The sequence below is a fragment of the Mobula birostris genome, chromosome 3 (assembly GCF_030028105.1).
Source record: "Mobula birostris isolate sMobBir1 chromosome 3, sMobBir1.hap1, whole genome shotgun sequence".
Lineage (NCBI taxonomy): Eukaryota > Metazoa > Chordata > Chondrichthyes > Myliobatiformes > Myliobatidae > Mobula > Mobula birostris.
Genome location: NC_092372.1, coordinates 69,603,296 through 69,627,218, shown reverse-complemented (window position 1 = coordinate 69,627,218; position 23,923 = coordinate 69,603,296). Strand labels below are relative to the sequence as shown.

The following is a 23,923-nucleotide window of genomic DNA, read 5'->3' as shown; positions in this document are numbered from 1 at the left end:
CTGAAACGCCAGTTCGCTGCTGTTGTTACTGCGCGGTTGGGAATCTTCCGGAGGGAAGGCCTCAAAATCCCCGGCTTTGCCTGCTGTTGGCAACTGAGATTTGAGGTCGAATTGTTCGGACAGAGATGGCGCTCGGTACTCGGTGTTAGAGAGCTGATCGGAGGCTCGAAGTTTTCGGATGACTCAGAGTCGGACTGTGTTCGGGCATGGCAGGGAGAGTTTTTCTTCGTTCTCCCGTCTACGTGAGATGTGGGACATTTGAGAGACTTTGAACTTTTTACTGTGCTCATGGACTTCTTCATCAAGTTATGGTATTGTTGTACTGTTGTAACTAAATGTTATAATTACGTGCTTTTGTTAGTTTTTTCAGTCTTGGCCTGTCCTGTGTTTTGTGATGTCACACTGGAGGAAATATTGTATCATTTCTTAATGCATGTATTACTAAATGACAATAAAAGAGGACTGCGTGTCTTCATAATCTAATAAAGGTGACTCGTTCAAGGAGCTATTTGCTTGAAAAAATGGAAAATATATGGGTGAGTGACCAAACATAGCAAAACATGCCCCTAACTCAGCTAATAATGGAAAAAGCAGGAAGCATCTTCAATCATATTCCAGAAAAAGAAAATATTTCGGTAACATTCACAGCCAGATAAGGTTGTTTTGATAGATTTAAACAGGTACAGTAACCTCCATAGCACACAAATCTTTGGTAGTGACTAGTGCAGGCAGCAAGGTAGCCCAGGATTTTACTGCAACACTGAAGGCTATACAGTCGGCCCTCCTTATCCGTGAGGGATTGGTTCCGGGACCCCTCACAGATACCAAAAAACGCAGATGCTCAAGTCCCTTATTCAACCTGTCTAAATGCAGTGGACCTTAGGAACCAGTGGAACCCCGGACCTTATTTAACCTGTCTCAGTGTGGTGGACATTAGGACTCGGCAGCGGAGCTCTGAATCCGCAGTGTTTCTGTTCACAAAAATAATCACGATCACGATTTAAAATAAAGTGGAAATAATAAAGCGATTGGAAAGAGGTGAAACGCCATCGGTCATTGGAAAAGCGTTAAGCTACAGCCAGTCAATGACTGGAACAATTTTAAAGGATAAAGTGAGAAAGGCCCTGCCCCAATGAAAGCTACAATTATTACTAAGCAACGCAGTGGTTTAATTATTGGGTTTTGGGGCTTTGGGTTTTTGATCTTCCACATCAACCCGGCACGGATGGAGAGCGCGCTTGGGAGCAGTCTGTCACTGGATCGAACTCAGGAATTTCCGTTCCCGAGCCCAGCGCTGAAACATACATTTGTTAAGTGTTTTATATGCATAGAAAGGTAAAATATATACTATATACTAAGACAAATGTTTGACTAACTGACGCTAAATAATACCGGATGTACCTGTTCCAACTTACTTAGTAAGAGAACTTCCTTTTTTTTCTCGATCCCGATCCATGATAACCTACGCACATCCTCCCGTATACTTTAAATCATCTCTAGGTTACTTATAATACCTAACACAATGTAAATGCTATGTAAAATAGTTGTTAATGCTGCATTGTTTAGGGAATAATGACAAGAAAAAAAAGTCTGTACATGTTCGAACAAGTGCTGGAAGAGCACTTCCAGGTTTTCTCGATTTGCGGTTGGTTGAATTCGCGCATGCGGAACACGCGGATAAGGAGGGCCAACTATAATTGAAAAGGACAATTATCCTCCTGAGCTGGTCTTCAATGTGGATGAAATGGGTCTATTTTGGTAAAGAATGCTTTCTCATACTTTCATCTTCCAAGAGGAGAAACATGTATCTGGGTTCAAGGAAAAGAACCATTAACCACAGAATTCCTCAGCACTAGCATCGCCACAATCACATAAATTATGGACCAGTTCACTGATAACGACCCTGACTGGGAGTGAAGCAATAAGGAAAAGAGGGGTGTTCTCGACATGAGTTCCTTCTAATGAGAACTGCTTCATGAGAGGAAACTTAAGAAAAGACAGTCAACTCTCGACACCTACTTGAAGATGAAGCCAAAGTCAGAGAAGCCACAGCCTCCTCTAAGATGTAACCACAACCCCCTCCCCTCTGCTACTGCTGCGATGTGTTGCCGCTCTACTGGTGTACAGGTTAGGCCTATTTGCATGTTTGTTACTCCAAGAATTACTGTGTATGCATAATATCATATATCTCAGGTTTGATTTTAAAAAAATCAGGCACACATGTCCATTTACGTAATGTTATAATGATCCCACATAGCACTCCACCTCCAAGGAATGCATTCTCAGCATTAAACGGGGTCTCAGCGTCTATATAAGCTACCTGTTGTGAGCTTTTTAAGTGCATCTTTCTTGGTTCCTACAATCTTATGCATCCTTTCCTTCAGTCGATGTAATCCCTCCTATCTCCAGCAGAAGAAACAGATCAGCACTTAACTCTCAGCCATTATGTTGGTAATGCAACAAAATGCAGCAATAGCTTACCTTCCCCTGTTTGTAGCTGGCGAATTAGGTTCAGAGTTTGCACTTATATTGGTTCCTGTTTCCAAGCCTGGAGTTCTCGTCTGTGGTCTTCTACCAGCAGCTGACAAAGGTTTGTTTACTGTACCCAATACTGTAGCTGGTTTGGGCTGAAAAAATGATTAAGTTATAACATATGTCAAACAATGCAAATATACAAAATTTATACACTGTTTAGAAACTGGGATTTAACAAATTGTGGAATTTTTCAGGAGCCGTTATCAAACTAGTTCTCTTTAACTAAAGGATTTGTTATTTAGTCTTCACCAGTTCAAACCAGGTAATCAAGAATAAAATACTGAAGTTACTGAAAACGCATGTTAGGAAACACTGAAACTAATACATATCTCACAATTGTGTGGGACACATAGTGGGGCATCCTGCACTGTGATAGAAGTAAATTTAGCAAAGCTTTATTTACATTTTAAGTGTCTCTGTCATAAATATTATTTAAGAAAATAAACACTTTAACTAATAAAAGCAGCAACCTGACATTGATATATCCAATTAAAATATAATTCTTATTACAGAACAGAATTTGTGGATCTTACCGACAGGTGAACTTACTAGAAAACTCTAAAGAAATGTATAGAAATGTATATTATATAACACATCATCAGTAATAATAACGAGGGTTCAGGTGCCTGGAACATGCTGCCAGTAGAAGAGATAACAGTGTTTCAAGAGATATTTAGATAGATATACAAATAAGCAGGGAATGGAGAGGCACAGAACACAAGCAGGCAGATGGATTAGTTTAGAAAAGTCCCATGCTTGGCACAGACATGGTGACCTAAAGGGCCTGTTCCTGGGCTGTACTGTTCTATGTTCAAGAACTGAAGGAATGCTATACTGATGGAAGATATATTAAAACAGGTTTCTTTTTTCAAATGGGCATAAAAGATCTGGTAATGCTACTTTAAAGATTCATCATTATCCGTTATATTCTGGCCAATAATTTCCAGGATTCTGGCCATTATTCAGCCCTTAATCACTTGGTCATTATCACATCTGTGGGATCACCTTGCACATAAATTTATAACATATTTACTACATTATATCCTTAATTAGCCTTCAGCAAATAATCCATTGCAAATATTAAAAATAGCTGGCCGGTGGTGTAGTGGCATTAGCACAGGACGTTGAGGCTCATGGCCCTAGGTTTGAATCTGACCAGCTCCCATGCTTTCCATTGGTGCTGGGTTGAGCATCAAGCTAGCAACTCGGCCTCATATAAAAACATTCAAATGCTAAAGAAACAGCAAGCCTGCCACCCTATGCACCGCAAGGCATGGAGAAGAATAACAAATATTAAAATAATAGCTATTAAAATTATCTGTTGTCAGCTTAATTTATTTGTAAGCTACCTTTCTGTAACCTTGTTAATTCAATTAGAACAGGCAGGTAGGAATGTTAACTTTGAATAGTTATAGTGTTAAATATAGCACTATGTATTAAAGTATAACAGAGAGGCAACCCAACCACAAGAAGTACCACCTTCCAATAACAGTAATTTGCACTAAATTTTGGGCAGTATTATAATATAGAAATGCAACAAAGAGGACCGTGCTAAGATTTACCTTTCCAGTGAGTAACAGCGTCTTTGCTTCATCTGACAAGTAGCACTTATTATTGCAGGAATCCTAAGCAAATAAATATTTATCAAGCATTAAAATATTTGGAGGAAGTGCTACAAAACAGCCTGTTGAAAGAGACTTGTAGTAACTTTATTTTGCTATACTAAGATTATTTCCTCATCACTAAATATAAATAATATTCTCAGGTGTGTAATTTAGACCTGTACCAGTCTTACACTTGATGTGAAATTATGTATATGTGGCACAAATCAAGATTTTCCAATTGAGCTTATCCATCATTTTCTAGGAAGAAGCACAATCATCCTGCAAATTTATGGTGCAGTTAAAGAATGTTATAACCAGAGTATTAATAAAACACATCTTCTAACAAAAAAAACCAAGATACTTTTAGGCCATTTTATTCTCAATATTCTTCTGCGAATTGTCAAGGTCTTTATTCATAAATGGAAATGCACCTAGATATATTCCATAGAGAGAAAAATCCTATGATACAGCAAATCTTTTGAATTCTAAAATAAGCTATATTGTATTTTTTCATTCCTCAGTGAATATTCCACTTACTTTCAAAGATGCATGTTTACAGTGTTAAGTTTTGTTTGAAGTCTCTATACTCTGTCTATGAAGATTATAATACCACCTGAAGAAAACACTGGAGATATCATGCAATGAACAAGAAAAAATGGCAGTGCACCACTAAACTTCCACTTATGGCAGAACAGTACAAAACTAATCTAGTCCCACCTCTCCATTTCTCTTCCAAATGATGGAGTTTGCAAGCTGACAACCTCATTACCAATGAATCATTAGCACTAGAATACATCCAATTTTGCTCTTGCTAGTGAGAGAAAGCCAATATCTTAGCACTTAGCACAATGCTATTACAGCTCAGGGGTGGAGTTTGGAGTTCACTCCCAGCATCCCCTGTAAGGAATCTGTGCATCCTTCCCGTGGAATGTGTGGGTTTTCTCCGGAACCTCTGGTTTCCTCCCACAGTCCAAAGACATAATGGGCAGGCTAACTGGCCACTGTAAATTGTCCTGTGATTAGACTAGGGCTAAATCAGCATTGTCAGGGGTTGCTGGACAGCGCGATTCAAAGGACGGAAGGGCCTGTACCGTATCCTATCTCTAAATAAATACTGAGAATGTTATTCCAAAATATAAAATAACAAGTTACTTTGTCTGGTGGGGTGAAGAACTTGGTTGGCAGTACAGGATCCTTTGGAGAGTCCAGATTATGTGTAGTACTTTTGCTTGTGATGACATTAAGAGCTACGTCACACACTATATAGAGTTTCTGTCAACACAAACAGAACAAAAGGGAAAAAGTGAATTGCAAAATGTTAAAAAAGTACTGGAAAATACTAGTATTTCAAACATAAACAGAATCATTGGACTATTTAAGTAAAGGTATAACTTTATAAAATGACAATGAAAGATCCATATAATACATCACACTGCTGCTCTTGCAAATAGGTATGAAGCACAATTTGTCCTTTTAAATAATATCAGTTGTGTCCTGATAGTAATTTATTTAAAAATATTCAATATGCTGTATTTGCTTTCTGGTGAAACAGAATTAACTATTTATTTTTATTTATTCTACTTGAATGATATTTTTGAGCATCCTGCAGAATAAAGCTGTAACTGTAACATGGCTTCATTTGCCTGAAACAGATTTGAGAATTCAATCAGCAATTGCTTACAGTCTTTTAAAAATCAAAGTATTTCTGAAATCCTTAATGAGGCTGTTTCATTGCTTAAGGGCAATACGGATAACCCAGCAGTTTATAAACCAGTGAGCCTTGATTCAATAATAGGGCCATGACTGGTGAAGATACTAAAGGACAGGATTTACTCACATTTGGAAAAGCATGGATTTATATGGGAAAAGACTTGTCTTATGAACCTGAGAAAGTGAGGATGATGACTGACGAGGGTAGGGCAATGGATGTTGTCTACAGGGACTTTACAAAAGCATTTGACATGGTAGATTGATCCAGAAGATTCAGCCAACAAGTGACTTGGTAATCAGGACAATGGGCTTCGCCATAGAAGAAATGCATTGTGGTAGAGGTGTGTTCTGATAATCTGTGACTAATAGTGTTCTATGCTGATCAGTGCTGGGCTTATGTGGTTTATGATTTATATAAATGATTTGCACAAGAATGTAGCTGGGCTGAATAGTATGCTTTCAGACAACACAATCGTAGGTGGAATTGTGGCTACTGAGGAAGATTGTCAAAAGGACATACTTAATACAGATCAGTTGGAAATATGAGCAGAAAATTGGCAGATGGAGCTTAATCCAGAAAAGTGAAAGGAACTGCCCTTTGGAAGGTCAAAAGTAACGGTATGATATACAGAGGAATTCTTGGGTGCAGATCCATTGCTCCCTGAAAGAGGCAACGGATCGAGAGGGTGGTAAAAGCATACATCATGATTGCCTTTACTGGCCACAGCATTGAGTATAAAAGTAGGAAATAACATAGCAACTGTAAAAAACATACGGAATACTGTGTGCAATTCTGATCACATTACACGAGAGACGTAGGGATTTTGGAGAGGGCACAGAGGTTCAATAGAAATTGCCTGAATTAGAGCAGTGGTCCCCAACCACTGGGCTGTGGACCGGTACCGGGCCGCAAAGCATGTGCTACCAGGCTGTGAGGAAACGATATGAGTCAGCTGCACCTTTCCTCATTCCCTGTCACGCACTGTTGAACTTGAACATAGGGTTGCCATCTGTCCCGTATTTGCCGGGACATCCCGTAGATTGGGCTAAATTGGTTTGTCCCATACCGGACTGCCCTTGTCCCGTATTTCTTCCCGCTAAGGCAGAACGTTCCTATGAAACCTTTCGTGCTGAAATGGCGTGAAGCGAGGAAGCAATTACCATTAATTTATATGGGAAAAATTTTTGAGCATTCCCAGACCCAAAAAGTAACCTAACAAATCATAAAACTGAAAGTAACACTAACATATAGTAAAACCAGGAATGATATGATAAATACACAGCCTATATAAAGTAGAAATAATGTATGTACAGTATAGTTGGGAAGATGAAGGCAAAACCGATTTGTGGGGGAAAAATTGGCACATACACGCATTCGCACATTACATGCACACACAGGTGCCCGTGCAGGGCTTTATGGTCATGGTAGTCTTTCCTGGGGTAAGGTGTCCTGGGATTTGACTGCGACTTTTGTCCCTTATTTGGGAGTGAGAAAGTTGGCAACCCGAACTGTAAAAGACATGTTGAGGTGAGCTTAACCCCCCTTCTCCCCCGCCCCTGCCGTCGGCAAGAATATTGTCAATATTAAACTGGTCCGCAGTGCAAAAAAGGTTGGGACCCCTGAATTAAGAGTATAAACTACAAGGTGAGGTTGGACAAACCTGGGATTCTTTTAAAAATTTGGAACATCTATAAGCTGAGGAGTGACCTGATAGAAGTATACACAATAGACTCTGTTTAATTAGGACACATCTGGACTCATAAAATTTGGTCCAATTAAGCAGCTGCCCCAATTAAGTCGAAGTTTCATGGAAATAGTTAAAAAGTAATAATAAAAAAAGACAAATGCAGCAACAAATTTTGTATTTAAATAAAATACAGAACAAATTAGAACACTAATAGTACCACAGTACAATAAAACTGTATATTAGTTCCTAATAGTTATCGATGGAGAAATTCATCCAGTGTATGCAATGAACAAAATCAGCGCAGACACTTAGTACAGATGATGGACTGCCTTCATACAGTGCAATTAACAACTGCATCCCCCAAATCTTCATTTTCACTGTAATATTCAAGATGATTGTCAATACCTCCACATTCTTTGCAGTTCCTTAATTTGAAGTAAAGAAATCATTTCATTTTCACTCGCAGTTGTTTCTGGCACCTCCAAGCCTGAATGCTCGAAACCGCAGTGAGCAAAACAGTTGCAAATTGACTCACTGCTATTTCTCACCAGCAGTCAGTATTAGAACCTGTTCAGCAAGTCTCTTGTCCCAATTAAACACCACAGTGTCCCAAATAAACAGCAGCCCAATTAAACAATGATCCAATTAACTGGAATCCACTGTGATAAAAAATAAAACTTCATCCATAATAAAGTATTTACAAGTATAAACTGTGTAATAACTTTCCTTTCTAATATTTGTAGACAATACATTAAACGTTAAATCACATTGTTTAAAACCAAAAGCACCATTGCCATCCATGTGGCATCACAATAATTGAGGGGCTTCCTCACTCACCCTGGCCCTTCCCTATCCAGAAATGGAAGAACCCTATACTGTGATCCTTCCCCCACCAAAGTCTGCACTGAGCTTCGTGTGTCCCTCAGCACCTACGCCTGCAACCTGGAATTTGGCAGCCAGCAACATTCCTCTGTATTAGGGGTTCCCAACCTGGCTCCATGGCATGAAAAAGGTTGGGCCCCTCTGCACTACAGACATCTCAATTTGCTGGCAGCAAACAAGTTTTGGGCTAACCTAAAGGGGTATTTCACTGAGCTGATGTTGTTCCAACAGCACTATGATAGAGTACATAAAATAATGAGAGGCATAAACATGGGAGATAGCCAGAGATTTTTGCCCTAGGATGCAAATGTCAAATATCAAAGGGCATAACTTTTAGAAGGGGGGGGCGTGAGGAGGGGAGCTTGAAGGCAAGTTGTTCCATTTTTAACAGAGTGGTAGGTGCCTGGAACATGCTGCCAGGAAAGGTAATGGAAACAGAGAGGTTCAAGAGATATTCAGACAGGCATGCAATAGAGGGATATAGACCATATGAGGCAGATGGGATTAATTTAATTTTGCATCAAGGTTGGCACAAACATCATAGGCTGACTGCCCTGTTACATGTTTATCTAATGTTCTATGTATATATCTTAACAGGTAGATCTTGGAAACTTTCCAGTCAGATGTCTGTAGAGATTGTCATTGTGGCCACTTAAAACGGAGATCAAAACAATCCTCGATTTTTTCAATATAATGTTTAAATATTCATTATTCAGCGACATGACATGGACTAGGCCCATCCAGCCCTTTACCACACTGCCCCGGCGACACCCAGAAAAGCTGATTAGCCCTAACCTAATCACAGGACAATTTACAATGACCAATTAACCTACTCTGAATGTCTTTAGATTGTCAGAGGAAACCTGAGACCTGGAGAAAACTCAGGCATTTCACAGGGAGGGTATAGAGACTCCTTACAAAACTGCACTGGAACTGAACTACTCTGAACTCTGGAATGCCCCAAGCTATAATAACATCATAGGGGGAGTACATATATGTATGTATTTTTTCTCACCCCTTATGTCAGCCACCTCTGATACCTCGCAATAGTGGGTGGGTGGGTGGGTGGGTGGGTGTGTGTGTGTGTGTGTGTGTGTGTGTGCGAGAGAGAGAGTGAGAGACAGAGACAGACACACACAGAGTGAAAGAGAGACACACACGCGTATACAGTTGCAATAAAGTTTGTGAACCCTTTGCAATTACTTGATTTTCTACAACAACTTATCATAAAATGTAGCCTGATCTTCATCTAAGTCACAATAAAATACACACAAGTAGCTGCCTAAACTACTAACACACAAACTATTGTACTTTTCATGTCATTACTGAACACTTTGTTTAATCACAGACCAGGCTGGAAAAAGTATGTGAACCCTTGTATTTAATAACCGGCATAACCTCCTTTAGCAGCAATAGCTTCCACCAAACATTTCCTGTAGCTGCTGATCAGACTTGCACAACGGCGAGGAAGAATGTAAGACCATTCCTCCATACAAAACTGTTTCTGTTCATCAATATTTCTGGGATACCTTGCATGAACAGCCCTCTTCAGGTCATGCCACAGCATCTCAATTCGGTTAAGGTCTGGACTCTGAGTTGGCCATTCCAAAACATGAATTTTCTTTTTTTCTTTTTAAGCCATTCTGCTGTTGATTTACTCTTGTGTTTCAGATCATTGTCTTGTTGCATCCTCCAACTTCTATTAAGCTTCAGGTGATGAACTGCTCCCCTGACATTCTCTTGTGAAGTGTCTTAATATTAGTTTGAATTCATTTTTCCCTCAATGATTGCAAGCAGTCGAGGCCCAGGCCCCAAACCCCAAAGCATGATGCTCTTTCCAATATGCTTCACAGTTGGGATGAGATTCCAGTGTTGTAGTGCAGTGCCCCTTTTCCCCCCAAACATACCGTGCAGCAGCAATGTTTTTTTTTTTGGAGAGCAATACTTTTCTCCATGATGTCCTTCCACGAACACCATTCTTGTACAGTGTTTTTCTTATAGTGAACACATGAATAGCGACTTTAGCAAGTTCTGATGCAAGACTTTAGCAAAACTGATGCAAATCTTTTTGCTGTAAGCTTTGGGTTCGTTTTCACCTCCTTCAGCATTACATGTTGTGCTCTTGAGGTGATCGTTGCAGGACACCCAACTCCTAGGGAGAGTAGCAACTGTACTGAATTTCCTCCATATGTAGACAATTTCTCTTACTGTGGACTCATGAACACTCAGGCCTTTAGAAATGCTTTTGTAGCCTTTTCCAGCTTCACACATTTCTACAATTCTTCTTCTAAGGTCCTCTGAAAGTTGTTTTGATCGAGGCATGATGCACATAAACAGATCTTTCTTGAGAAGAACAGGTTCATGAGAATGATCTCAGGAATGAAGGGGTTAACCTATTAAGAGTGTTTGATGACTCTTGGCCTGTACTCGCTGGAGTTTAGAAGAATGAGGGGTACCTCACTGAAACCTATTGAATATTGAAAGGTTTAGATAGAGTGGATGTGGGGAGTCTAGGGCCACAGGGTACAGCATCAGAATAGAGGGACATCTGTTTAGAACAGAAACGCGGAGGAAAATTTTTAGCTGGAGTGTAGTGAATCTGTGGAATTCATTGCCACAGATGGCTGTGGACACCAAGTTATTCATAACATTTAAAGCAGCGGATGATAGGTTCTTCATTGTCAGGATGTCAAAGGTTATGGGGAGAAGACAGTAGAATGGGGTTGAGAGGAATAATCAATTAGCCATGATGGAATGGCAGAGTAAGCTCGAGCCAATTGGCCTAATTCTGCCCGTGTCTTATGGCATTTGAAGTATGGTTATATCGACAATACTACTGGGGAAGAGTTCCAGGAATTTGACCCAGTGGTAGTGAACAAATTACAATATACTTTGAAATCAGGATGGTGTGGGCCTTGGAAGGCAACTTTCAGGGTACTGTTGCTTCCCTGCTTTTGTTGCCCTTGTCCTAGCTTGTATAAGTTATGGGGCTGGAACGTGCTGAGTCAGAGTAGGAAAATGGTGCTGAAGCAGAAGATAAGTCATGAACTACGACAAACTTCTATAGATGCAAAGTTAATATCCTAACTGGCTGCATCACGGCCAGGCAAAGAAAACACCAATGCCCAGGAACAAAAAAGACTCCAGAAGGAGTTAAATACAAACTATTTCATCACAAGCGAAGCCTTCCCCTCAACAAAATCGGTGAACTACATGAAGATAATGGAAATATTTTCAAAAAAAGCATTAATCATCTGATGCACATTCCAGGCCAGTCAAATGATGACACTTAAATCTTGCATGACACAAAATGCACAAGATCCATATTATTGTAACAGATGTATTTATTGTCTTGAATCAATGTCTTTGGTCTTCATACACCTGAACATCCGTAGGACTGGAGTTGCAGGACCTCTCTTCCAGGCCCAGTCCGTCTCTGATTCCACTAGAATGGTCTGAATGATAAGTGAACAGTGGGTGGCAAAGTGCAGAGATCTTGCCTGGCCAATGTTATTGACAGGCTTTCAGAGCTAGCAAAGCTGAGGCCAGAGATGAAAGCCAGTCCTGAACATACACTGCTTAACAAAATTTGAAGAAATTTGGTTACTCAGAAACAATAAATAAAACCCATGTTTCTCAAAGGATTTTATGACTGAAATCTATTGACAGATGTAGAGCCATCTGTCATTCAGCAAATCCCGTAATTCTACACATAAAAACATGCATGGAAATTTAGAACTAGCTAAGTACTGGTAGGTCTAATTGGCAAAATACTACTTGATCAGATCCCACTATTAAAAGGCTCCAGTGTATTCTTTGAAGATTAGAAGAGCTATCTGGTATTAATTAAAAGTACAATCATACTAAGAGACAGTAGGCATTTTGACCGCAGAGCCTGCTACTGCTGCGTCTGTCAAAAAAAAAAGGCATTTGGCAAGGCTGACACTCAAGAAGAAATACTGGCAAATTTGATATCCCCCCAAAAAAACCACTTACACCGGGTAGCACTGAACTTCAAATGTTATGCTGTAAAATATCATGTATCTGGTAAATAGTAAACTAGATACCAGCAAAGAAAACATTTTCTTTCCCTTGGGTAACCTTTTCTTTTCCTTCATCCAGTTTTATCTGTTTCTGAACATCGCTTATCATGAAGAAATTTCTCACTAACTTGTAAAACAAGAAAAGGGACTCACAATGCAGGGCATCCCTTCCAAAACCTTTGGTCGTGTGGCCCAGGAAGGTTCAGACTGAAGGACTCACACAGTATGGTCAACAGAACCATCAGAGAAGCTTCTCACTGACTGGCCAACCGAAGCTTTTCCTGAGGTCATCAGCAATTCAGAGTGACAAAATAAAATCTTCCCAGAGATTTTAAATGGAAATTCAACTTTTCTCAAGACCTTTTTTGGGACTACACAAGATGACAGAAACAGTCAGTTAAGAAGGGTTGCTTGGAGTTGGAAAGGAACAGGGGACGGATTTGGAAAGGAACAGGGGACTAAGAAGTTGAGTGCAAGATAACAGGCTGGGAATAGATGAAGGAACGTAGCAGTTCAAGAAAACCAAGGCAATGGAGAAATGTCTGTCCCTGAGCTCACATATCTGTCTTTCCCCATCAAAAATCAGTGTATGTTCACATTTAAGTGTGCAAACATTTCACTACCCTCCAACTAGCTTTAACATGGAATCAGCACACCACCATCATCAGCACAACCATCAACCCTAAAACCTGGTAAACCCTTGAAATGGAATGTAAGGAAGTAATCTTTGACCCAAATTACCTTAAAACACCCTACTAACAACACCTTCCTGTCCATCCTACAATTAGTTTCAATTTTCATTTATCCCCAAACCACCTGACTGCACACAGCTATTGATCCAGCAGGGCATGTGACTCTAGAAACAAAACAAAGTGGGTGACTCTTAAATGCTTTCTGAAATTGCAGTCAATTCAGGAGCAATTAAGAGTATGACAATAAAAGCTGGCTGAATCAGCAACATCATATCCCATTGAATGAAACAAAAACATTTTCTGGCAATATCAATGCACATGTCAAAATAGCATGATGCTATTACAGCTCAGAGCATTTTGGAGTTTGGAGTTTATTTCCGGTGCCATTCTGTAAGGAGTGCCTGTCTGTCCTCCCCGTGGAATGCTTGGGTTTTCTCCAGGTGCCCTGGTTTCCTCCCACAATCCAAAGATGTTCCAGATAGGTTAATTGGTCATTGTAAAAAAAATAGTCCTGTGATTAGGTTAGGGTTAATTGAGTTTGTTGGGGGTTGCTGGGGCAGTGTGGCTTGAAGGGCCTATTCTGCATTATATTGCTAAATAAATAAAGAAACCCATGCAACTCTTTTATACTCCATTTAGGGGCTCAGCTCAGTTTTAATAGCATAGACCAAAATATCGAAAGATCTTTCATCAGGTGGGAGGTACAGAAGCCTGAAGGCACACACTCAGCGATTTAGGAACAGCTTCTTCCCCTCTACCATCCGATTCCTAAATGGACATTAAACCTGTGAACACTACCTCACATTTTTAATATTTATATTATATCTGTTTTTGCACAATTTTTAATCTATTCAATATATATATATATATATATATATACCATAATTGATTGATTTCTTTCTTTTTTCTATATTATGTAATGCGTTGGAACTGCTGCTGCTGCTAAGTTAACAAACTTCACAACTCATGCCGGTGATAATAAACCTGATTCTGATTCTAGTGTGCTGCAAATATATACATCTCACCTCATTCATTTTGCCATCATCAGGTGCTTGAGCATCCTTAGTTTGTTTGATGTTCTCCACCATTTTCCTTATAAAAGCATGGCTATTATTTTCATTTTTCGCCATTAAAACTTCCAACATGAACCACAGGCACCTTACCAAATACAATTAGAAAAATCTTAGCTTAATCTTAAGGTACATCATATGAAACACCCAAGAAGGACACAACAGATGGCAATATCAAATTCAGCATTTAAATTTATATACAGATTTTAAGGTCAAATTACAATAGATGGTGCCTTTGGGGTTAGTACAATGCAATTACAGCTTTGGAGTTCAGAGTTCAATCCTGGGGTCGTCGGTTTTACAAGTTAGTGTTTGTGTGCCCTTCCTATGGAATGCGTGGGTATTCTCCAGGTGCTCCAGTTTCATCCCACAGTCCGAAGGCATAACGAGTAGATTAACCGGTCATTGTAAAATTGTCCCATGATTAGGTTAGGATTAAATCAGGATTGTTGGGGCAGCTTGGTGCGAAGGGCCAGAAGGGCTGGTATTGCTGAATAAATATAATTAAATGAATAAGTGTTACTTACTCTTTAATGTCACGTAGCTGTTCAATATCCTGTGTCTTGGTAAAATCTGGATCATGAGCTAGCAAATGAACTGTGTATGGAACTACGTATTCTGGTAATAGTGACAAAAGTTTCTCTACAGAAAAACAAAGGAAAAGTATATTTAAAAGTTGATATAAAAAAACTTTATCTATGCATACAATTCTAGCAAATTAGAATCTTCAAAATAACCTGAATATTAGACAAAAATAAGCAAATATATTTTATTTTACATTATTTCACAAATATACTGAAATTTCCAATCACTTTTACTGCAAAATTTAATCTTGAAATATGTAACACTATTGTATTTTTCAAGGTACATACGATATTTCTTTGAGAAGGATAGCTAGCAATTCCCATTGAGATCAGAAGATTATAAGCATTGATCTAGTTCCAGACTTGAGAGGCCTAACTGTACTTCAATTCCATTACCTTTGTCCTATAACAAATATCTCTAGAAAGCATCTTGTAAGGAACCCAGTTTCTCCTATTATTTCTTTGAAAAATGTCCCTTTTGAATTGACCAGATTTAAACATGTCATTTATTCCCAAAGCTACCATGTCATTATAATCTTTCAAAAGAAAATCGATACTCAAGCAAATTAAGAACAAGGGCACAGGATTTATATTCATGGCAGGACCGGGAAAAAAATTATTTTTGTTATTTTATATATTGTATATTTTAGCATGTTTGCATTCCTTGCCTTTCAAAAGCAATTTCTGCTTAAGGAAGAGGAAGTTGTTGTTCCAAGGTTTAGGAATAAATTTGAATATTGTTCTTTGAGCAGTTGTAAAGATTCAGATAAAAGGAAATTGTAGGGCAATACTTACAGCTGCTCAGTGGATGGCAGGAAAGGTGCCTAGGAATCTGACTAACTTCAAGTAGGATTTGAAACTGGGATACCCATGGAAGGGATGCTGCAAATTAATGATGAATTATTATGGGGTTAGAAAGCAGATGCAAAATATTGAGAAGGTAAAAGTAGGAAAGCTAGGAGTGGGAAGCAACGGAACAGGATCTGAAACAGAATGATGAAAGACGAGACACTATTTGGAACCTAGAAAGCAAAGCAGTGGATAAAGGCTAGGTTAGTTAAGCCTGGCAAAAATTTGGCAAAGCTGAAATCTTCAATTATGCATAAAGGCAGAAATTCAAATCAACTTGTTGACCGAGATGCCAGTTATGAATGGAGTGGTAGGTTTATGGAATAGGAAATGGAAGTCACATGAAGTGAAGGAGTTGAAGAGGAAAGTAACAGTTCTAGGAGCTAAAAGGCTGAATATTGTTTTAAGTGCTAGACATTAAAACCAAGAATTTCACAGAACTCTGAACATGAGCAGATTTTAATAATATACAATTGGGTTTAGGAGATAAAAGTGAATCTGGAGGACAGTATTAAGACCCTGATGAGGTAACTGTTTCTCTTTCCATAGATGCTGCCTGTTTACTCAGTGTATACCCCTCATAATACTTGTCAATTAAATCTCGCCCAACCTCCCCCATTCTTTCCCCAGCCTACCAATCCATCTCCATTGTTGAATTTCCAGCTCTGACAATATCCTGTTAATTTCTTCTGCACCTTCTCCATTGTGTCTGATCTTCCCGTAATAAGGTGACTACTGTGTACATACATCTACTGATGCTTCTGGACACATCTTCAGTGATGTCCCTGGAATCATAGGGTGTTTCAGGTCTTTCAACATCATACAACCTCCTCCAGGTGACCCAGCCGGGCCTGATCAGATCCCAGCTTGTGTCCAGATGGCTAGCTACTTATGACTCCATGGGTCCCCTCTTTTGAGCCACAGCCATCTTGAGGCCCTCTCTGCCACATCGGTGGTACTGCGGATGGCTCTCCTCTTCCTCTCTCCCTCGATGCCCAAAATGCTGAAGGCTCTAACTAAGGAACGGGCTACGAATCCCCTACAACCAACCTCCACTGCGAGACACCTCGCTCTCCATCCAGCCTGCTGACAGTTGCTGACCAGTCCTGCGTACTTGGAGAGCTTCTTTTCAAAGGCCTCTTCCAAGCTATCTTCTCATGGGACCGTCAGCTCCAGCAGCACCACTTGCTTAGTAGACTCGGACATTGCCTGGTCGCAGGGTGGTGGCTGCGATATGGTTGGGGAACTTCAGCTGCCCTTCGAGGTCCACCAACAGCTGCCAGTCCCTTGCAGAGGTCGGAATGCCTGCAGATGTTCTTTTGGCAGGTATTGGCTGCTCCCCAGCTCTGACAAAGGTAGTGGTCTGCTTGGAGGGTCGGGACCGCTTCGCCCACTCAACTCCTGCGCTGACGGCTTCAGCGATGGTCTTCAGGACCTGATCATGCCTCCACCTGTACCGTCCCTCACCAAGCGCCCTCGCGCAGCCGCTGAGGATGTGCTCCAGGGTTCTTCGCTTGGAGCACAGTGGGCACGCAGATGACTCTGCCTTGCTCCATGTGTGCAGGTTTGAACAGTACATAATATTCAAGCTATAGCCTAGTTAGTGTTTTATATGATTCTAGCATAATCTCCCTGTTCTTATGCTTTATTCCTTAGGTAAAAGACAGTACACTAGATGTCTTTTTATCCATATTATCAACTTTTCTGAATACCTTTTAAGAGCTGGATTCACATGCTGTTGTCCTTCCTCAAATTCATGACCTCTCACCTCTCCAGACTGAATTCTATTTGAGTTTTCTGCGCAACTGACCAGAGCATCAACATCCTCCTGCAGTCTATGCATGTCTCCTGTCATTCACACCATCATTTTTGATTCATCTGCAAATCTTATCTACCTATATTTTATTTTTTTTTCCTTTTATTTTTTTATTTTATTTTTTTAAATCTACCTATATTTTATATTTTTAAGATAGCATGTATATATATATATATATACACACACACAGACACAAATGCACTTTAAAAAGTATCTGACTTCTTTGCAACTTTCCCTTAAGAAATCCAGTTGACTGCATCTGGATGCACAAGAATTAAGAGAAACCAGCATGGTTTTGTGCATGGAAAGTCATGCTTGATGAATATTTTAGAGATTTTTTTGAAAAGGTGTCCAAGAGGGTAGATGAGGCTAGGATAGTGAATGTTTCTATTTGGACTTTGGTCTTCCGCAAAGTCCCAGATAGTAAACTGGTCTGGCAGGTTAGGCCTAATGGAATCTAGGGAGAGCTCACAAGGTGGACTCAAAATTGGCTTGATGGTAAGAAGCAACAAGCAGTGGTTGAGGGCTGTTTCACAAAATGGAGGTCAGTGACATTTAAGAAGAACTTGGATGGGTATTTGGAGGGGCAGGGCTTAGAGGGATTTGGGCCAAATGCAGGTAATTGGATATACCTGGGTGGGCACTATGGTCGGCATGGACTTGCTGAACCAAATGGCCTGCCATGTCTTTGCTATATTGCCCTATACTGTTTTTGATTAATGTGGATTCTTGTTCTCAGAACTGATTCCAATAATCTGTCCCACAATGTAGTTCATCTAAATGGCCTCTAATTACTTGTTTTATCCCTTTCAAACAAAGTTGTCACATATGGGTATCACAGTGACAGAGTGGAAGGTGCTGTTTCACTGATCCTGACTTTTGTTGTGTAGAATCTGCATGTTCTTCCTGTAAACCCTGTGGCATTTCACCAGGGACTACCCACATCCCTAAAGGAAAGCAGTAAGAAAATCATGGTGGAGCTGATGGGCATGCCAAGGGAATATAAGAAATAAATAATGAGAATTTGTTTAAACTGAAACTAAAGCATTGTAAGCTGTAAAACAACACTTCTTTTAAGAAAATATTGTAAATTACTGTACTAACCATGAGCGATTGGATTCTGTTTAATATATTCTCTTCGTATACTTATATTTTTAAGGAGACACTGTCTGGCATGTGCTCTTCGCTCTTTCACAGGGTCCTTGGCACAGAGTGCAAACACCGCCATATATTCCAATGGGAGCATTAATTTTCCGAGGGCTTTGTGAAGTTTCAGAGCAAATATTTGTCTCACCTGGTAACACTCATCCTTTAAACAACAAAATTTATAAAATCAATAGATTATTTGAAGTAATGCAACAAACTGTTAACATGAATGTGAGAATTACGAATGCTCACCTCTATGGCAAAACAGAAACAGTTTGCTAATTTCATAATAGTTAATTTCCGGGGGTGGGTGGGGAGAGGGGTGACATTTAAATTATCCGAAATTTATTCATTCAATGCTTTTTCAACAATATAGTGGATTCTAATTGGGACACACCAAGACCAGTACATTTTGGCCCAATTAAGCGGCTGCCCCAATTAGCCAAAGTTTCATGGAAATAGCTAGAAAGGTATAAAAAAAGAAACTCAGTAACAAATTATGTATTTAAATGAAATACAGAACAAATTAGAACACTACCAATTCTACAGTAGAACTATAAAAATGAGTATTAGCCCCTAACACTTATCAGAAGAACTCATCTGCACCATGTTCTTTTGACTGTAAAAGAACAAAATCAGCACAGCCACCAAAATGCAGATAATGGACTGCTTTCATACAATGCTGTCAATGATTGTATCCTCCAAATCTTCATTTTCATTTAAAACCCTTCATAGTTTCTAACTTTTTTGAAGTAGTGAAATCATTTCATTTTCACTTCAAGCTGTTTCTGTTCTCTCAAAGCCTGAATGCTTGAAACCACAGTGACCAACAATTCTGAGTTATCTTACTGCTTATTTCTCACTAATTACCAGTGAACAAACATACGCAACTGATGCTATTTAAAAATTGTTCACATGAAGCATGATGTTCTAACGCTCACACAAGTATACAGACTGACGCTAGTTAGAAACTACAGTCTCCTGTCCCAATTAAGTGGCATGGTGTCCCAAATAAACAAAGAAAATCCCTGTAAGTTTCTCAATTAGCTTTTGTTCTTTAAAAGTTTTCCTAAATACGCGGCTGCCCGATTAACTGAATATTATTCACCCACTCTAATTTTGTTACCTCTCAGGGTAAGTATTTACTGAATATAGAATAGTACAGCACATTACAGGCCCTTTGGCCCACAATGTTGTGCCAAACCTCAAACCCTGCCTCCCATATAACCCTCCACCTTAAATTCCTCCATATACCTGTCTAGTAGTCTCTTAAACTTCACTAGTGTATCTGCCTCCACCACTGACTTAAGCAGTGCATTCCACGTAGCAACTACTCTCTGAGTAAAAAAGCTTCCTCTAATATCCCCCTTGAACTTTCCACCCCTTACCTTAAAGCAATATCCTCTTGTATTGAGCAGTGATGACCTGGGGAAGAGGCGCTAGCTATCCACTCTGTCTATTCCTCTTAATATCTTGTACACCTCTATCATGTCTCCCCTCATCTTCCTTCTCTTCAAAGTAAAGTCCTAGCTCCCTAATCTCTGATCATAATGCATACTCTCTAAACCAGGCACCATCCTGGTAAATCTCCTCTGTACCCTTTCCAATGCTTCCACATCCTACCTATAGTGAGGCGACCAGAACTGGACACAGTACTCCAAGTGTGGCCTAACTAGAGTTTTATAGAGCTGCATCTTTACATCGCAACTCTTAAACTCTGTCTCTCGACTTATGAAAGCTAACACCCCATAAGCTTTCTTAACTACCCTATCTACCTGTGAGGCAACTTTCAGGGATCTGTGAACATGTACCCCCAGATCCCTCTGCTCCTCCACACTACCAAGTATCCTGCCATTTACTTTGTACCCTGCCTTGGAGTTTGTCCTTCCAAAGTGTACCACCTCACACTTCTCTGGGTTGAACTCCATCTGCCACTTCTCAGCCCACTTCTGCATCCTATCAATGTCTCTCTGCAATCTTCGACAATCCTCTACACTATCTACAACACCACCAACCTTTGTGTCGTCTGCAAACTTGCCAACCCACCCTTCTACCCCCACATCCAGGTCGTTAATAAAAATCACGAAAAGTAGAGGTCCCAGAACAGATCCTTGTGGGACACCACTAATCACAACCCTCCAATCCAAATGTACACCCTCCATCACGACCCTCTGCCTTCTGCAGGCAAGCCAATTCTGAATCCACCTGGCCAAACTTCCCTGGATCCCATGCCTTCTGACTTTCTGAATAAGCCTATCATGTGGAACCTTGTCAAATGCCTTACTAAAATCCATGTAGATCACATCCACTGCACTACTCTCATCTATATGCCTGGTCACCTCCTCAAAGAACTCTATCAGGCTTGTTAGACATGATCTGCCCTTCACAAAGCCATGCCGACTGTCCCTGATCAGACCATGATTCTCTAAATGCCCAGAGATCCTATCTCTAAGAATCTTTTCCAACAGCTTTCCCATCACAGAGGTAAGGCTCACTGGTCTATAATTACCCGGACTATCCCTACTACCTTTTTTGAACAAAGGGACAACATTCGCCTCCCTCCAATCCTCTGGTACCATTCCCCTGGACAATGACATAAAGATCCTAGCCAGAGGCTCAGCAATCTCCTCCCTCACCTCGTGGAGCAGCCTGGGGAATATTCCATCAGGCCCCGGGGACTTATCCGTCCTAATGTATTTTAACAACTCCAACACCTCCTCTTCCTTAATGTCAACATGCTCCAGAACATCAACCTCACTCATATTGTCCTCACTGTCATCAAGTTCCCTCTCATTGGTGAATACCGAAGAGAAGTATTCATTGAGGACCTCGCTCAGTTCCACAGCCTCCAGGCACATCTTCCCACCTTTATCTCTAATCGGTCCTACCTTCACTCCTGTCATCCTTTTCTTCTTCACATAATTGAAGAATACCTTGGGGTCTTCCTTTACCCTACTGGCCAAGGCCTTCTCATGCCCCCTTCTTGCTCTTCTCAGCCCCTTCTTGAGCTCCTTTCTTGCTACCCTATATTCCTCAATAGACCTATCTGATCCTTGCTTCTTAAACCTCATGTATGCTGCCTACTTCCACCTGACTAGATTTTCCACCTCACTTGTCACCCATTGTTCCTTCACCCTACCATTCCTTATCTTCCTCACCGGGACAAATTTATCCCTAACACCCTGCAAGAGATCCCTAAACATCGACCACATGTCCATAGTACATTTCCCTGCAAAAACATCAACCCAAACCACACCCGCAAGTTCTAGCCTTATAGCCTCATAACTTGCCCTTCCCCAGTTAAAAATTTTCCTGTCCTCTCTGATTCTATCCTTTTCCATGATAATGCTAAAGGCCAGGGAGCAGTGGTCACTGTCCCCCAGATGCTCACCCACTGAGAGATCTGTGACCTGACCCAGTTCATTACCTAATACTAGATCTAGTATGGCATTTCCCCTAGTCGGCCTGTCAACATACTGTGACAGGAATCCGTCCTGGACACACTAACAAACTCTGCCCCATCTAAACCCTTGGAACTAATCAGGTGCCAATCAATATTAGGGAAGTTAAAGTCACCCATGATAACAACCCTCTTATTTTTGCACCTTTCCAAAATCTGCCTCCCAATCTGCTCCTCGGTATCTCTGCTGCTACCAGGGGGCCTATAGAATACCCCCAATAGAGTAACTGCTCCCTTCCTGTTCCTTTATGATATGAAAAAGTATATTAATCAAAACTGATGAATATTATTACATACTGAGTTACATCCAGTTAAAAATTGCCATCATTACAAAAGTTTGTTTAACCTCCCATTCTACAACTGTTTTAATTTTTTTATAATTATAGGCATCACAATAAAATTATTTTTTCACTTTTTTGTAAGAATTAAATCTGTAGATAACAGGTTTTCTTAGTAACATTTTTACATTGTTATAAGAATAGTCCCAGAATATACAACAAGAAAAGGTTTGTCTAGCATGGTTTGAGATAGGATTGAATTACACAGATTTGAAGAAAGCATTTCTTCATGTAGGATTTTTTGGAAATTTTATAAATAGAGATCATATTTTAGACTGAAGGAGCACAGAGTTTAAACACAAACAATGATAATAAAGCAACAGCACTTACATTTATAACAAGTGCACAAAGCTGGAACTGCTCTGGGGTGATAATTTCATGATAGCAAGGTTCTTGTGCAAGTTTTAGTATAGCACATCCTGCAGCCAACCGTAATCGAGACATATCAGATTTACTGCAAGACAGGGAAAACAAGGTCAACTAATCACAGCAGAGCTCCACCTAATGGATTTATAATTTTTAGAAACTCTCAGTTAGAATACTGACAACAGGAGGAAGTTCAGAAGTCTAAACCAAAAGTAGTGAATTACCTACCTGATAATCTTAGTTCTTCAAATTAAAGATTTCTTACTTTTATACGCAGTTGCAAGAAAAAGTTTGTGAACCCTTTGCAACTACTTGGCTTTCTGCATTAATTTATCATAAAATATGGTCTGATCTTCATCTAAGTCACAATAAAAGACAAACAGAATCTGCATAAACTAATAACACACAAACTACTGTACTTGTCATGTCATTATTGAACACTTCGTTTAATAATTCACAGTCCAGGCTGGAAAAAGTATGTGAACACTTGTATGTAATAACTGGTAGAACCTCCTTTAGCAGCAATAACCACCACTAAACATTTCCTGTAGCTGATGATCAGACCTGCACAATGGTGAGGAGGAATCTTAGACCATTCCCCCATACAAAACTGTTACCATTCATCAATATTTCTGGGATACCTTACATGAACAACCCTCTTCAGATCATCTCAATTGGGTTAAGATCTGGACTCTGACTTGGCAATTCCAAAGCACAAGATTTTCTTCTTCTTAAATCATTCTGCTGTTGATTTACTCTTGTGTTTCCAATCACTGTCTTGCTGCACCATCCAGCTTCTATTAAGCTTCAGGTGATGGACTACAATCCCAATGTTCTCCTGTAAAATGTCTTGATATAATTTTGAACTCATTGTTCCCTCAATGATTGCAAGCTGTGCAGACCCTCAGGCAGCCAAGCCATGATACTCCTTCCACCATGCTTCACAGGTGGGATGAGGTATTGGTGTTGGACTGAAGTGCCATTTTTCCTCCAAACAGAGCAGTGTGCATTTCTGTCAAAAAGTTCATCTTCGTTTCATCTGTTCACAGAACATTATCCCAGAAGCACTGTGGAACATCCAGGTGGTCTTTTGCAAACTTGAGGCATGTAGCAATGATGTTTTTTGGAGAGCAGTGGTTT

The 23,923-nt window shown here is 40.0% G+C and overlaps 1 protein-coding gene across 6 annotated transcripts in view; it reads right to left on the bottom strand.

Annotated features, from left to right (window-relative positions):
- pds5a (PDS5 cohesin associated factor A) overlaps positions 1 to 23,923 on the bottom strand; it is a 189,658-nt gene that overhangs the window by 22,222 nt on the left and 143,513 nt on the right. For all 6 annotated transcript variants that reach the window (XM_072252836.1, XM_072252835.1, XM_072252837.1 and 3 more), the window contains 7 exons: positions 22,748 to 22,871; positions 18,578 to 18,782; positions 14,752 to 14,866; positions 14,180 to 14,312; positions 5,292 to 5,411; positions 4,098 to 4,160; positions 2,482 to 2,627 (listed from right to left, as the gene is read on the bottom strand). In XM_072252836.1, the coding sequence (XP_072108937.1) occupies positions 2,482 to 2,627; positions 4,098 to 4,160; positions 5,292 to 5,411; positions 14,180 to 14,312; positions 14,752 to 14,866; positions 18,578 to 18,782; positions 22,748 to 22,871 (906 nt within the window). The remainder of the gene's footprint in view (positions 1 to 2,481; positions 2,628 to 4,097; positions 4,161 to 5,291; positions 5,412 to 14,179; positions 14,313 to 14,751; positions 14,867 to 18,577; positions 18,783 to 22,747; positions 22,872 to 23,923) is intronic.